Source organism: Bison bison, unplaced genomic scaffold (genome assembly GCF_000754665.1).
Source record: "Bison bison bison isolate TAMUID 2011002044 unplaced genomic scaffold, Bison_UMD1.0 scf7180017864079, whole genome shotgun sequence".
Classification (NCBI taxonomy): domain Eukaryota; kingdom Metazoa; phylum Chordata; class Mammalia; order Artiodactyla; family Bovidae; genus Bison; species Bison bison.
Genome location: NW_011494651.1, coordinates 1,378,940 through 1,393,035, shown reverse-complemented (window position 1 = coordinate 1,393,035; position 14,096 = coordinate 1,378,940). Strand labels below are relative to the sequence as shown.

The window sequence follows — 14,096 nt, the reverse complement described above, 5'->3', positions numbered from 1 at the left end:
GCCCCCAAGGAGAAGTCGGAGGGGTGGCCCCGGAATGGGGACACCCTGAGCGGGGCAGTGGGGACGGAGAGGGTCTCCATGGGAACGGGTGTGGGGGACGAGGGTACCCTGAGGGGGAGATGCTGGCAGACGGGGGTCTCCGCAGGAGGGGATGTGAGGAAGGCTGGGGAGTCCTGCAGAGGCTCCCCTGGAGGAGAAAAGGCTGAAGACCTCGATCCTGCGGTCGGGAGGGTTGATCAGGGCTCACACCGACCCCCTGGGAGCTGGAGCAGTCTGTGTCCATCTTGCAAGTCTCAGTCCCTGGAAGCTCAGTTCCCAGTTCTTCAGTCAGTCAGTTCAGTCGCTTAGTCGTGTCCAACTCTTTGCGACCCCATGGACTGCAGCATGCCAGTCTTCTCTGTCCATCGCCAACTCCCAGAGTTTACTCAAACTCATGTCCATAGAGTCAGTGATGCTATCCAACCGTCTCATCCTCTGTCGTCCCCTTCTCCTCCTGCCTTCAATCTTTCCCAGCATCAGGGTCTTTTCCAATGAGTCAGCTCTTTGTATCAGGTGGCCAAAGTATTGGAGCTTCAGCCTCAGCATCAGTCCTTCCGATGAATATTCAGGACTGATTTCCTTTAGGATGGACTGGTTGGATCTCCTTGCAGTCCAAGGGACTCTAAAGAGTCTTCAACAGTGCAGTTCAAAAGCATCAATTCTTCCCCACTCAGCTTTCTTTATTAATGGTCTTAGTGATCACTTACAGGTGGTGGCTCAGATGGTAAAGAATCTGCCTGCGATGCAGGAGACCGGGTTCGATGCCTGTGTTGGGAAAATCCCTGGAGAAGGGAATGGCTACCCACTCCCATATTCTTGCTTGGAGAATTCTGTGGACAGAGGAGCCAAGTGGGTTACAGCCCATGGGAGCGCAAAGAGTCCAACATAACTGAGCAGCTAACACAGATGGACAATAACAGATCATTTACCAGGCCTGCTTGGGGTGAGAATACTGTTGTTTCAGCTCATTGGTGGTGGTTTAGTCCCTAAGTTTAGCCTTTGCAGCCCCACTGACTGTAGCCCACCAGGCCTCTCTGTCCATGGCATTTCCCAGGCAAGAATACTGGAGTGGGTTGCCAGTCCCGTCTCCGGGAGATCTTCCCGACCCGGGCACAGAACCCACGTCTCCCGCACTGCAGGTGGACTCTTTACCACTGGGCCCCCAGGGACTCTGTTCCAGCTCATTAAGGGCTTTATATACGATTTGAAGTCAAGGAGCTTAATTCTACAGAGTTAGGCTAAGAATTGTGTTTTTCTAAAGGAAGTGAGATGAGATGGTTGGATGACATCATCAACTCAAAGGACGTGAGTTTGAGCAAACTCTGGGAGATAGTGAAGGACAGGGAAGCCTGGTGTACTACAGTCCACGGGGTTGCAAAAAGCCGGACACGACTGAGTGACTGAAAAACAAAAAAGGGCAATGAGTATATTTTACAGGAATCAGACAAGGCTTCTGTAGGGGTGCTGGTAACTCGCTCTTTTCACTGCATGAGATTCACTTCTTTGTCATATCATGTTTATGTACTTTGAACAGACATTGTTGCCAGACCCCATGCTAGGTACAAGACGAACTGTGATCTCTCAGCATCTGCACGGCATTGGGTCCAGGACACCCCCTTACCCCCGCAGACTCCAAAAACCACGGATGTTCAAGTCCCAGAGTCAGCCCTCCATATCCACAGATGCTGTGACTTGTGGAGACAGGGGGCCAACTGTGTAAAGATCCGTAAGAGATGATCCCAACCCTGAAGGGACTCACCGACTATGCAGAGAGAGAGGCAAACAGCATTGAATACAGCTGATTACTGCTATAATAGAGGACTGGACAAATTGCTGTGAGGCCAATTAGAATATATAAATAATACTCTCTACATTTCGACTTGAAGTGTAGGGGTGTGTTTATGACACGTTTTTGATGTTCTTTGCTAAATAAAATTTAAAGGCCTGATAGACACCACCAGAATATGCAGGAGAAATGAGACATGAACAAGCAAGTCAGCTGAGACTATAATTCAGCCCTATCCATTTAACTGACGATATATTCATGAATTCCACAAATATTTCTACGTACCTACTTTGTGCCAGGCATTATATCGCCTAGAGATGCTCAAGACCATCCAAAATGTTTAACAATCCTTAAACTAACAGGGCAGGATCTCCTAATTTTTTCCCGAGGAACAGGGAATAGTAAAATGTATTGTCACCAATCAAGATCTTACCCCTTAGTTTTCCATCCTCAATTGTAAAACAAAAGTAACTACTCTGATTCTTCTAGAAAACATGTCCCATAACATTCAAATTCATTACCTGTAATATTGCAGTATGAACATGACTGCTCTCTTTGCTTCTTCTCTTGTCTCCCTCCCTATAAGTCCTTTAAAAATGAGTCAACATTTCGTTTTGCTCAAAACCATCCAAAGGATTTCCATCTCACTCAGAGCAAGTGTCAAAGTTCTTCCAGTGGAAGTGTCCCTAAATAGGCTGCCTCCCTCACCGATTCTGATCACATCTACTAGTCTCTTCATCCTCCACTGAGCTTCAGCTACCCTGCCCTCCTTGTCCTCCACCTGGGGAGGTATGCTCCTGCCTCAGGATTTTGCACACGCTGTGCCTGCTGCATGAAACACTTCCAATGCTTATCTAGCACATACTTGCCTGGTTTATTTCCGTCATCTGCTCCAAAGATCTCTGGATGAGTTTCCCTTGTCAGTCTTTAAAATCGTAGCATACCACCCAAATTCCTGATCCTCAGGAATTTTTCTTCATCACCCTTAACACTTCCTATGTCACATCCTTTACTTGTTTATTTATTTGTTGTTACCATTTCGTTTACTCCCAAAATGCTTAAGCTACACAAGGACAGAGACCTTGCTTTTTTTTTACTTTTATCTATTCAGCCTCTAGAAAAGGACTAATTATGTGGTAACTGCTCAATAAACATCACTTAAACTAATGAGCAAAAATATTTTAAAATATATTTTCGAAAAGGAGAAAGAAAATAACACGCCTCCAGAAGTGGGCGAACAATCTGAACAGTACAAGAAAGAGGAAAGATGGAAGATAGGAAGAAAAAAATCATCAAAGGCCATGAAAAGAAAAACAGAGACAATAACAGGACAGGCTAGAAGTATAGGTGAGTATGAGAAACAGAAGGATGTGAAATTGGTCAAACCGTGGAGTGTTACTGACTGCTTGGAACTGGCTAGAGGATTTCAACCTTGGATGAGCTGACAGAACTAAGTTACTACTTCACTTGGGCTAAATAGCATTTTTTTTAGCATTTTAAAAATGTTTTATAATGATGCCTTATGATGAACATGCTGCCATGTGGATGTACATGAATTAAACTTTAGGTGAAAATTTGTGGTATGTTCGTGTCTTGAGCCTGCAGCAGAAGAACTGGATCTGCCACAATTCAATAATCAAGAAATGAAAATAAATTTTAAAAAAGGAAAAAGAAATAAAGGAAAGGGACTTCCCTGGTGGTGCAGTGGTGGAGAATCGACCTTCCCCTGCAGGGGACGCGGATCTGATCCCTGGTCAGGAAACTCCATCCCCCACGCCGCAGCCAAGTGTTCACATCCTGCAACTAAAGGCCCTGTGTACCACAACTGAAGGCCTCACATGCTGCGACTAAGGCTCCGCGAAATAAAGAAATGTTTTGTTGTTTTTTTTTTTAAAGAGAAAGAAAGCATATGCCAAATATCAGCTCCTCCTCCAAAACATGATGTTCAGTGGATGCTCAAGTCAGCCCATACCTCTCTTTGGCGCTAACTTTGGAGAATCCCCCTCGTGCTACACATGTGTTTATGTACTGTCCTTTGAATCTGAGATCCTCAAGGCAGGGACTTTAACTCCCTTATCCTGTTCAGGATCAAGTTCAAAGCCTTGTGCCTAGATTCAACGCTATAAATATTTGTGAAACTGAAAACTTTGAAGACCAAAGGAAAAAATAACAGAATAGTGTAATTGTTAAGAGCGGGGATCAGCAAACTGCAGTCTGCAAGCCAAATCTTTCCCACGATTTTCATAAATTTTATTGGAAATTGTCACACTCGTTCATTATACATATTGCCTGTGGCTTCTTTGACGCTGTAGTGACAGGGTTGAGTAGTTGTGGCAGAGACTGTATAGCCTACAAAGTCTAAAATATTAAAACAATTAGGGGATTTCCCTGGTGGTCCACTGATTAAGACTCTGAGCTCCCAGTGCAGGGGGCACAGGGTGCGTTCTGTGGTCAGGATCCCCTAAGAACCCACATGCTGTGCCATGTGGCCAAAAAAAGAGAAAAATTAACTGCTTGGCTGCTTGGTTTTCCATAGGAAAGGTTTACTAACCTCTGGTAAAAAGCGTGAGCTCTAGATCATTAGGCAATCTTGGATGATGGGAATTGTGTCTTCATCTCTCAGCACCTAACTTTGGACAAATAACCACCTCTTAAAGCCTATGTTTTCATTTGTAAAATGGAATATTAATAACATCTACTTAATTTAGTGGTTTGGAGGATTCAACGAGATAGTCTGTGTCAACCCAGCGTCTGTCATATATTTAGCTCTAGAGCTAAAGAGCTTTAGGCTAAGTGAAGTAAGCCATTCACAAGAAAGACAAATACTGCACAATTCCATTTATATGAGGTGCTTAGAGTAGTCAAAAGTCATAGAGCAGAAAGTAGAATGTGGCAGCCAGGGGCTGAAGGAGGAAAGAATGAGGATTTTTCTTTTTAATGCATGTAAAGTTTTCAACTTCAAGGTGAAAAGAATTGTGGAGATGGATGCTGGTGATTATTACACACTAGCATTTAATATCATTGAAATGTACACTTAATATGGTTCAGATAGCCAATTTTAGGTTATGTGTATTTTATGCCATGGTTTTCAGGTAAAATATAAGTAAGAGAACTCCTCTCCAACAAAACTACACCATGGGAAATGCTAAGGAAGCTTCTTTGGGCTGAGGGAAAGGCTACAAACAGAAATGCAAATCCTGACAAGATGGAAGAGAGTTGGAAATGGTAAATACCTGGGTAAATGCAGACAGCCGTTTTCTTCTATTTGCTCTTTTCCTCTTAATTGTTTTATAAACTGGTTTATAATAAAAATTAGACCATGTTCTTGTGAGGTTATAAATGAAGTGTAACAGCAATAATAGAGGAGAGAAGATAATGACCTACGAGGTCATTGTGTAATAGATTCCTTGCAGCAACTACTTCAAAAATGCGAAGAATCATAGATAAGATGCCAACAGAAAAACTGAAATGGAATTCCTAAAAACATTCCAGGAACTTCCCTGGCATTCCTGTGGTTAGGCTGCCTTCCGGTGCTCAGGGTGCCGGTTCGGTCCCTGGTGGGAGCTAAGATCCCCCACCTGTGGTTTTTTGGCACTAGGTTATAGCGAACTCTTCCGCAACCCCAGACTGTAGCCCGCCAGGAGCCTCTGTCCATGGGATCGCCCAGGCAAGAATACTGCAGTGGGTTGCCAGTTCCTTCTCAAGAGGATCTTCTTAACTCAGAGATCGAGCCCAAGTCTCCTGCACTGCAAGCAGAGTCTACCATCTAAGCCACTAGGGAAACAGGATAAGGTTAAAGCAGCATTTAAAAGGAAACATAATTTTAAATGCATAGATTGGAAAAGTAGAAAGAGCTCAAACACATTATCTAAGCTTTAACCTTGCATATATGTGTACTAAGTCACTTCAGTCGTGTCTGACTCTTTGCGACCCCATAGACTGTAGCCCCCCAGGCTCCTTTGTCCACAGGATTCTCCAGGCAGGAATACTGGAGTGGGTTGCCATGCCCTCCTCCAGGGGATCTTCCTGACCCAGGTGGGTTCTTTACCACTAATGCCACCTGGGAAGCCCAAGCTTTCACCTTAAGATACTAGAAAAAGGAGAGCAAATTAAACCCAAAGCAAGCCAAAGGACGGAAATAGTGAAGATAAGGGGGAAATCATTGAAATAATGAAGAAAATAATTGGAACTTTAGTGAAAGCAAAAGCTAGCTCTTTGAAAAAGGTAATAAAATCAAGAGACTTATAGTTGGGCTAATTTCTTAAGAGGAAGATACAAATTTCCAATATCAGGAGTAAAAGAGAAGACATTACCACAGAATCTAGAGACATTTAAAGAATAATACGGGTATGTTATGGACAACTTTATGGTGATAAATATGACAATCTACATGAAGCAGACAGATTCTTTGAAAAACAGAAATTGCCAAAACTCACCCAAGGAAAAATATAAAGCTTGAACAGCCTGCTATCAATTAAATAAATGGAATTTGTAAATAAAAACCTTCCCATAAAGAAACTCCAGAGTGACATGGCTTCGGTGGTAAATATTACCACGCATTTAAGAAAGAAATAATATCCATTCAACACAAACTATTTCAGAAAAAAAAGAGGTAACGTCTCTCAACTTATTTTATAAATCTAGCTAGTATTATCCTGATTCTAAAAGCAAGCAAAGACCTCATAAGATAAAAAAAAAAAGAACTATAGAAATATCTCTCATAACCATAGACCCAAAAATTCTTAACTAAATATTAACAAATCAAGCTATATATTAAAAATGACAATATATCAGGACCAAGTGAGGCCATATTCTGGGAATGTAAAATTAGGTTAACATCCCAAACTCAATCAATATATTTCACCATGTTAGTAGATTAAAGAGAAAAGGCATATTATCATTTAAATAGATGCAGGTAAAAGCATTTTATATAATTCAAGAGGCTTTCTTGGCAAAAACTCCCAGAAAGGTAAAAACAGAAGGGAATTTTCAAAACCTGTTTAAGAGCATATACAAAAAACTTATACGCGACATCAGATTCAGTGGTGAAAGACTGTGCTTAACAAGGTAAGGATTCATGCTCTTACTATGTCTATTTAACATTTACTGGAAGTCCTAGTCAAGACTAGAAAGAGAAATGGAAGATATATAAATTAGGAAAGATGAAAAAATGTCCTTTTTGCAGACCACTTAATCATGTTTGTAAAAATCCCTAATGAATCTATAAAAACTCTACTGGAACTAGTAAGGGAGTGTAGCAGGGTTATATATGAAAATCAATTGTGTTTTTATATACTAGGGATGAACAATTACAAATTCAATTTAATGAGCAACTTCACTTACGATGACATCAAAAATACCTAGGAATAGGGACTTCCCTGGCAGTTCAGCGGTTTAGATGCTATGCTTTCAGTGTAGGTGGTATGAGTTCAATCCCTGGTTAGGGAACTAAGATCCCACATGTCATATGGCCAAAAAAAGAAAAAACTTAGGAATAAATTTAAATAAAAGATATTTAAAACCTGTACAATGAAAACTATAAAACATTACAAAGAGAAATTGAAAAAGACCTAAATAAATGAAAATATATACCATGTTCATAGATTGAAAGACTTAATATTATTAAGATGTCAGTCCTCCTCAAATTGATCTACAGAGTCATGCAGTTCCAATGAAAATTCTAACAGTCTTTATGATAAGACATTGACATTTAAAAATCTGTATGAAAAGACAAAGAACCTGAGATAACCAAAACAATTTTGAAAAATAAGAACAAAATTGAAGGCTGCAAGCTCTGTGATTTCAAGACTTTCTCTAAAGCTACAGTCATCAAGACAGTATGGAACTGGCCCTAGATGGATGGAGCAGAATAGAGAACCCAGAAATAAACCCACACTTCAACAGTCAGTTCTTTTTTGGCAAAAGCACCAACGTAATTCAAAGGAGAAGTCAATGAAATACCACTATGCATCCATTAGAAAGGCTAAAAGGTAGGAAGACAGTAACAGTGTTATTGGTGATGCAGAGAAACTGGTGGGACTGGAAGCTGTATGGCCGCTTTGCAAAGCAGTACGACAGTATCTTTAAAATGTATGTGTGCAACATGACCCATTTCCTTATACACAAAGTACATGTACATACTTTTCTACACAGAGACGTATATAAAAATGCTCTTAGCAACATTATTCGTAATAGCCTCAAGCAGGAAGTGATCCAAATGTCCATCATCTGGTGAATGGGTAGACAAATGATGGTTCGATTCAGTCCAGTTCAGTCGCTCTGTCGTGCCGACTCTTCGCGACCCCATGAATCGCAGCACGCCAGGCCTCCCTGTCCATCACCAGTTCCCCGAGCTTGCTCAGACTCACGTCCATCGAGTCAGTGAAGCCATCCAGGCATCTCATCCTCTGTCGTCCCCTTCTCCTCCTGCCTTCAATCTTTCCCAGCATCAGGGTCTTTTCCAATGAGTCAGCTCTTCACATCAGGTGGCCAAAGTATTGGAGCTTCAGCTTCAGCATCAGTCCTTCCAATGAATATTCAGGACTGATCTCCTTTAGAATGGACTGGTTGGATCTCCTTGCAGTCCTAGGGACTCTCAAGAGTCTTCTCCAACACCACAGTTCAAAAGCATCAATTCTTTGGTGCTCAGCTTTCTTTATAGTCCAACTCTCACATCCATACATGACTACTGGAAAAACCATAGCTTTGACTAGATGGATCTTTGTTAGCAAAGTAATGTCTCTGCTTTTCAATATGCTTCCTAGGTTGGTCATAGCTTTTCTTCCAAGACGCAAGCGTCTTTTAATTTCATGGCTGCAGTCGCCATCTGCAGTGATTTTAGAGCCCAAGAAAATAAACTCTGTCACTCTTTCCATTGTTTCTCCATCTATTTGCCATGGAGTGATGGGACCAGATGCCATGATCTTAGTTTTGTGAATGTTGAGTTCAGATGGTGGTATTTCCACAGAATGAAATGCTGCTCAGCAATAAAAAGGAACAAAATATTAATGCATGCAATGACATGGATCATTACATCATGCTAAGTGAAAATATCAACCACGAGACTACTGTATAATTTCGAAATTATGGAAAAGGCAGAACTTACAGTGGCAGAAAGAAGTCGCATGTAGGGGTGAGGCAGGATGATATGGAGGGCTTCGAGGAAGCATTTTAGGGTAAAGGAACTGACCTGTATCATGATGGTGCAGGTGGCTACCGATGGTACACAATAACCAAAACTGTTCAAACTATGTACTTTAAAAAAGGTGAATTTGTATATAATAATAGCTAGTGAAAAAATTCAACAACAAGAAAATCGTGACAGGCCATCATAGATAAGTAGCACAGACCCGCCCTCGTGCTTATAAAGAACTAGAAAACTGGACAAAACATATGGAAAGACCCTTTTTAGACCCTGAACAATAGGCACGTAGCACTGGGATCCCCAAGAGAACCCAAGTACGTGAGGGGGTCTTTGTGATCACCCAGCGTTCTGCAAGGACTCACTCTCCATGTGGCCGTGCAGAAAGCGGGGGACTCTGGACAACAAGTTCATCTCACCGAATTAAGAAGACGGAGATCACAGGTTGCAGACCAGAGTGGCTGGAATTCGCAGAGGTGGGAACCCTGCAGAGGACAAAGCAGATAGGAATCTGCTCGGGTTTCGGACTATTAAACTGTGCGCGCACAAGGCAAGAGTTTGTGAAGCAAGACCAAGAACAGCTCTGAGGAGCTGTGACGCCCCAGGCCCCAGCACTCACACAGCAAGGAAGGTGTTCAGGTTGGCCAGTCAGGTCGGAGAGAGAAATAAGCACACAGATGAACCTCAAACACATTTCGTGTGCGTGCGTGCGTGCCCAGGCGTGTCCGACTCTTTGCAACCCCATGGACAGTATCCAGGAAGGCTCCTCTGTCCATGGGATTTCCCAGGCAAGAATATTGGAGTGGGTTGCCACTTCGAACTCCCAAGGGATCGTCCCGACCCAGGGATTGAACCCACGTCTCCTGCCGTCCCTGCATTTTTGGAGGATTCCTTGCCACTGAGCCCCCAGGGAAGCCCAGCAAAAGACATTATGATAAGAGAAAGAAATCAGACAAAAGAGACACCATATGGTGTGATCACATTTGTATGAAATTTCTAGAAAAAGCAAACACTGTAGAGACAGAAAGTAGAGACGGGGATAGGAACCCAGATGGACCTAGCATGGACAGGAGGGAAACCTGGGGGTATGATGGAAGCGCTCTAAGACTGCAATATTGGGATGACACAATTGAAAATTTTACCAAAACTCATCAAACTGATCAATTTTTAAAACTCCTGGCCCTGTTTGGAAAAAGCATCTTAGAAGCTTGTTTGGAAATCAGCGATTTTTAGAAGATGGCTGCTCTCCTCTATCAGTCCTGGACTCCAGCTGCAACCTTCCAGCCCCCAGCCAACCCCGCCCGCTTCAGACTGGCCCCCACAATCCGAGTTGGCTCTGGCCAGTCTCTTCTGTTTACTGTTTGTTCTGAATTCAGTGAGTTTCGTATACTGACAGACTCTCTCTCGATCTGTCTCAAGTGTGAGGTCAAGGGGAGATTCCGTCAGCCACTAAGGAGCTCTGTTCAGTCCTGAATGGCAAGTTTTTCCTCCAGTTCCAGGGCTTGTTCTTACACTTGTGTTCCTAAGGGTATCGTTACACCACCCCTAGACTGTCCAGTTGGTGGATTTATTGTCCAGTGGTGAATACATCGCACCCTTAGAGCTGTTTATCCATTTTATTTTTATTTCAAAAGTCCGAACGTGTGGCAAGCATATACTTGAACTCTTGGTCTTCAAGAACTCTTTAAATGTTAATAGAATAGTACACCTGTTTTAAAAAAGCTTCTGGCATGCTACCAGGCCTTAGTAGACATGGGACACCTAACTGCGACATCAAGAGACCGTGTGGCCAGTACTGCCCATTAAGAGCTGAATTCCATCAGACCTTCCAGGGGTGCAACAGCCATTGGCCGTTGGATGGAGGTGGCATACCTGGGGCTGAGGACCAGCCGTGTCAGCAGGCGAAAGTAAGTAACCCAAACTCCTGTCCTTCCACCGTGGCCCTGGTCCATGTCCCTAAGCTCTCTTCACCGCTGGCCACCCCATGTGAGTCTTTTATGATCAGATGGAGAAGGGAAACAGCCAGCTCTGTTCACTGATGGGACTGCCCCGTGTAATATTCGTTTCTGTAACAAATGATTGCAAAGTTAGAGGCTCGAAACAACCCAAACTTAGTATCTTACTGCTCTGAGGTTCAGAAGACTGAACCAGATCTCACTGGGCTGAGATCGAGGTGCTGACAGGGACACACCTGCGTTCTTTCTGGAGACCCTGGAGGAGGATGCTTCCTGGTCTTTTCCAGTTTCAGAGTCCACCCACGTTCTGGGGCTCGTGAGCCCTTCCTCCACCATCAGAGCCAGCCACACAGCTGCAGGTCTGAGCCCTTCACACACGGCTGCCGTCTCTGATTCTTGCTTCCATCATCACATCTCCTCTTCTGACTCTTGCAATAACAACCCTGCCTCCCTCTTTGTGATGACACTGGGCCCACTCAGATAACTCACGGTAATCCCCCATCTCAAGATCAACTGATTAGCAACCTTCCACCTGTATCCTCCATACCCTCTTCCACGTAATTTAGCATACTCTCACTGGAAAAGACCCTGATGCTGGGAAAGATTGAAGGCGGGAGGAGGAGGGGACGACAGAGGATGAGATGGTTGGATGGCATCACCAACTCGATGGACATGAGTTTGAGCAAGCTCCAGGAGATGGTGAAGGACAGGGAAGCCTGGCGTGCTGCAGTCCATGGGGTCACAAAGAGTCGGACACGACTGAGCGACTGAACAGCAACAAGAGGTTCCAGGGATTGGACGGGCCATCTTTGGGGACCATTATTCTGTCTACCACCCTTGGCATGTGGGTATGAGCCAAAAGCGGACTGTGGCCTCCCGGAGCCCCATCCAGGGGTGGTTTTGAAAGACACCAGTGAGTTGAAATCTTAAGGGACAGAGTTTGGAGCATGGGCCTGGTCAACCATTTCATATGGCAAGAGCTTTGGTCCAAGGTTAGAGTATATAGAAACCGAAGCGCGGTGGCAAATAGCTTGCTGCTTGTTCAGAGTCCTGAAAGAAGAAATGTTAGAAAAGTGGGAACAAGGAGATCTGAGAAGAAGATGTGTACAAACCTAAGAGAACAGGCACCAGGAGCACAGGTTTTTGCCTGTTGATGCTCACCAGAGAGCGCCCAATACAGAAAAGGCATCAGACATCTAAGTGGACAGAATGACTTTAGCGCCAGCCTTTGTCACCAGCCACCCTGGGACTGACACGTGAATTCTCATGAGTTGATTGGCTCAGTGGCAGAGATTGGGGCCATCCACGCATGGGCCCAGCAGCATGGGCAGCCCCCCACTAAAGCCGGTGTACCCACTGCCTCTGTCAAATGTCCCCTTTTCTCCCTGCCCGCTTCCCTGCAGTTCTGCTGCCTTCATGCAGCTGTTGGTCCCGAGAGTTCTTCCCAATAGCTTCCTGCACCCAGACCTCCATACCCCCCTCCCTGGGGCTCCCAACCTGGGACAAGTTGCTCCACACCTGTTTGTTGGATGGACTTAAACTACCTGCCTCCATCATGGTCAGTGCCATCCTTCTCCCGACTGTGGAGAGAGACGGCTGAGGCCCCCATCCAAAGCTGGTGATCCAAACACGTAAGGACCCAGTTCTTTCCTAGATGATTGACTGACCCTGGAAATGCCTCCACTACCTTGCCACCTACTGTTGCTCACTGTTCAGTCACAACATCGTGTCTGACTCTTCACGACCCCATAGACTGCAGCACGCCAGGCCTCCCTGTCCATCGCCTGGACTGCAGCACGCCAGGCCTCCGGGTCCATCGCCAGCTCCCGGAGTTTACCCAAACTCATGTCCATCGAGTTGGTAATGCCATCAGACCATCTCATCCTCTGTTGTCCCTTTCTCCTTCTGCCTTCAATCTTTCCCAGCATCTGGGTCCTTTCCAAGTAGTCAGTGTTTTGCATCAGGTGGCCAAAGTATTGGAGCTTCAGCTTCAGCATCAGTCCTTCCAGTCAATATTCAGGGTTGATTTCCTTTAGGGTGGACTGGTTTGATCTGGCTCCCACCCGTGGGCATCAGTAATTCAGCCACTGAGCTCATCACGTCCCCAGAGACAGCTGCTCCCAGGGCAGATGACCCTGTTTTGCCAAGAACAGGATCCAGAGTGCGCACCCCGGAACAGGTGGGGGTGTGTCTTCCAGGCGAGTGGGTGGTGAGTGAGGCTGACAGGACACCTGGCCTCCTGGGCCCCGCTGTCTACCTTATCTCAGCCAGTCTGCGCTGCGTTCTCATCCCTGAATTCTGCGACCGCCTTAGCTGGCCGTGACACAGTCTGCAGTTATTTGACACAGTCGTTCGTCTCCCTATGTACCGTCCGTGTGCTCCTCTGAAACACGAGCTTCATGAGGGTAGGAAGCTTGCCAGTCTTGTTTACTGTTTTACCTTTAGGATCTGGCATAGCGCTTGGCTCTGTGGATTAGGAGCATGCGTTTGAGGGAATCCCTGGCCGCCCAGTGGTTAGGACTCGGGGCTGTCACTGCCGGGGACCCAGGTTCCATCTCCGATCAGAGAACTGAGATCCTGGAAGCTGCACAGCACAGCCAGAAGGAAAAACAAAGCCCGCGTGTGAAGACAGCCTACTGTTACCACTTAACCGGCTCTGGAGCCCGAGGCCACTCACGGAGCTGCTGGTGCCTTGGCTGTGAAAGGAGAGTGGAGGAAGGTCGCTGTCAGGATAGACGAGATAACGTGGGGACAAAGCAGTTAGCACGGTGTGCCCGGGTAGTCAGCGCTGAGCGGCTGGCGCACGTCGAGCTCCTCTCTGTCCTTTGTGAACCGGGAGGCAGAGCCATCTGCTGTGGGCAGGTCTCGGAAGGCTGGAATAGATGCCCAGGAGCGGGGGAGGTGGAGTCCTGCCGTGGGCAGCTGACTCCGGGTGCCATGGCCTCGTGGGCACCGAACATCCTTGTGTGGGATGTCCTCTGTCGGGGCAGAGGAGACAGGTGCTGGAGCAGATTCCTCCGCAAGTCTGGCCGGATGAGCAGGACGGAAGGACAGCGGGGCAAAGCAGTTGAGGGTCCTGGCACCAGCACGGCCGTGACGATGCCCTGTGCGGTCTGGAGGCCTGGAGCCGGGAGCCGGGAGGCGCTGGTCCACGTGGGAAAGCCCGGGGCCTGGG

General features: G+C 45.6%; 1 protein-coding gene across 1 annotated transcript in view; it reads right to left on the bottom strand.

The window, feature by feature from the left end:
* ATXN10 (ataxin 10) overlaps positions 1-9,023 on the bottom strand; it is a 151,673-nt gene extending 142,650 nt beyond the window's left edge. The window contains exon 1 of the mRNA XM_010837627.1: positions 8,931-9,023. Coding sequence (XP_010835929.1) covers positions 8,931-9,023 — 93 coding nt within the window. The remainder of the gene's footprint in view (positions 1-8,930) is intronic.
* Positions 9,024-14,096: the final 5,073 nt, after the last annotated feature.